The sequence below is a fragment of the Penaeus monodon genome, chromosome 20, assembly GCF_015228065.2.
Source record: "Penaeus monodon isolate SGIC_2016 chromosome 20, NSTDA_Pmon_1, whole genome shotgun sequence".
In the NCBI taxonomy this organism is placed as follows: Eukaryota; Metazoa; Arthropoda; class Malacostraca; order Decapoda; family Penaeidae; genus Penaeus; species Penaeus monodon.
Window position 1 is genome coordinate 41,250,095 of NC_051405.1, and position 1,533 is coordinate 41,251,627.

The 1,533-nt window shown below is 34.1% G+C and overlaps 2 protein-coding genes across 2 annotated transcripts in view; one reads left to right on the forward strand and one right to left on the reverse strand.

Moving 5' to 3' along the window:
• LOC119585832 (G-patch domain and KOW motifs-containing protein-like) overlaps window positions 1-612 on the forward strand; it is a gene marked incomplete in the record, with an annotated part of 6,987 nt that extends 6,375 nt beyond the window's left edge. Inside the window, 2 exon segments of the mRNA XM_037934561.1 lie at window positions 90-245; window positions 386-612. Of these exon segments, the coding sequence (XP_037790489.1) occupies window positions 90-245; window positions 386-502 (273 nt within the window).
• Window positions 606-1,533, reverse strand: part of LOC119585833 (NADH dehydrogenase [ubiquinone] 1 alpha subcomplex subunit 8-like) — a 6,274-nt gene continuing 5,346 nt past the window's right edge. Inside the window, exons 3-4 of the mRNA XM_037934562.1 lie at window positions 1,269-1,376; window positions 606-944 (exon numbers count right to left, since the gene is read on the reverse strand). Coding sequence (XP_037790490.1) covers window positions 833-944; window positions 1,269-1,376 — 220 coding nt within the window. The 3' untranslated portion in view covers window positions 606-832. The remainder of the gene's footprint in view (window positions 945-1,268; window positions 1,377-1,533) is intronic.

A 1,533-nucleotide genomic window follows, 5' to 3' on the forward strand; every position in this document is an offset into this window, starting at 1 on the left:
AAACCCAAAACAGAATTCCTGTATCAAAGCATTGCATAACCAGAGGACCTTGATACAAGTACATTACAGATAATTCCATTACTTTACAGGTCATTGTGAAAACCGTTATAACAGCAGAGAGCTGCGAGTGTATCACACCAGATGGAGATGTCCTTAGAAAGGTCCATCCTGAGTGGCTCGAGACAGTCATACCCAAGATTCCTCCACAGATAATCATGGTTGTGAAGGGTCAGCAGAAGGGTCAGGTTGGTGAACAATTCATTTTGTCCAAAAAGTATTGTAAATTGTTTTGTGTGTGTAATAAATGATTTAATGGCATAAATATCATATATTATTGCAATTGATTTCTAGTAAACATTTAATTTATGAAACCTTATTTTTCCAGAGAGGGCGAATCTTACAACTCCACAAAGACCAAGAAAAAGCATCTGTTCAGTTTTTAGAGGATGAAACAGTCATCATGAAGTTCCATTATGATGACATCTGTGAATATGTGTCATGAGACAGAAGGATAACTAGTGTTTCTATTCAACTATTATTTTTATCACAAACATTTTCTTATAATATTTTATATATTTAAATAAGGATGACAATAAAAAATAACAAGTAAAATCTCTTTTACTTATAAATTATTTGCCTGTACATTTAATATATACTGCTAGTTGTCACAAATTATTTACACATGTTCTGACATACAGCTTCTGTAGGGTGGTTATATACTGAAATCAGTCATACCCAAAATGAGTACCACAAAGCTTTTATTTTACTGTTAAACTGTTCCAAAATGGGTGCAGAAGAAGAGCCAAGAAACACAGGTGAATTTTCTTGGAATCTACTGCATCCAGAAGAACCTTGTGCCATAACGAGATGGCCGATTGGGAGCTTCAGGCAGGGGTTCTGGACTATCAGGGAACTCAAGAGGTGCATCCACAGCTGGCTTTGGCCTTTGTATAAGAAAGAGGGGAAAAGATTTTAAAAGAAATTAATTTAAATCTGTGATATTCTTTGGAGAGAGAGGTTTTATGACATTAATTTATTAAAATCTATGAAAAAACAAACTTGTATAGGATAATGGGGAAGTTTCATATTGAATTCATTTATATCTGTCATAAAGTTATATACTCAAATCACAATGTGGAATAGCTGTCATGACTAACTCATTTGTGTGTGATAATGAACCTTGAAGAGAATTTGCCTGTGTCACATTATATACACTAATAATAGGGGAAATCTACTGACAATTATCATGGAGAACAAAGTTTACCTACCTTTCTGTATCAACAATCTTGGGCCTGCAGAAATATCCAAATTCTGGCCTCTCAATTTCAAGGTTATCAAGGACACACTTATCATAGATGGACTGAGTGTTGCGACAACTGAAAAAAAACATTATGACATGTCACAAGTTTTTTAAACATTCAAATGCTTTATAAACCACACTGAAAATGCTTTTGTCTAAGAAAACCTAATGTTACCTAATGCTAGAGGGAGAAGGAACATCTCATGTTGACTGTAGTTTGCTTTGTGAATTAA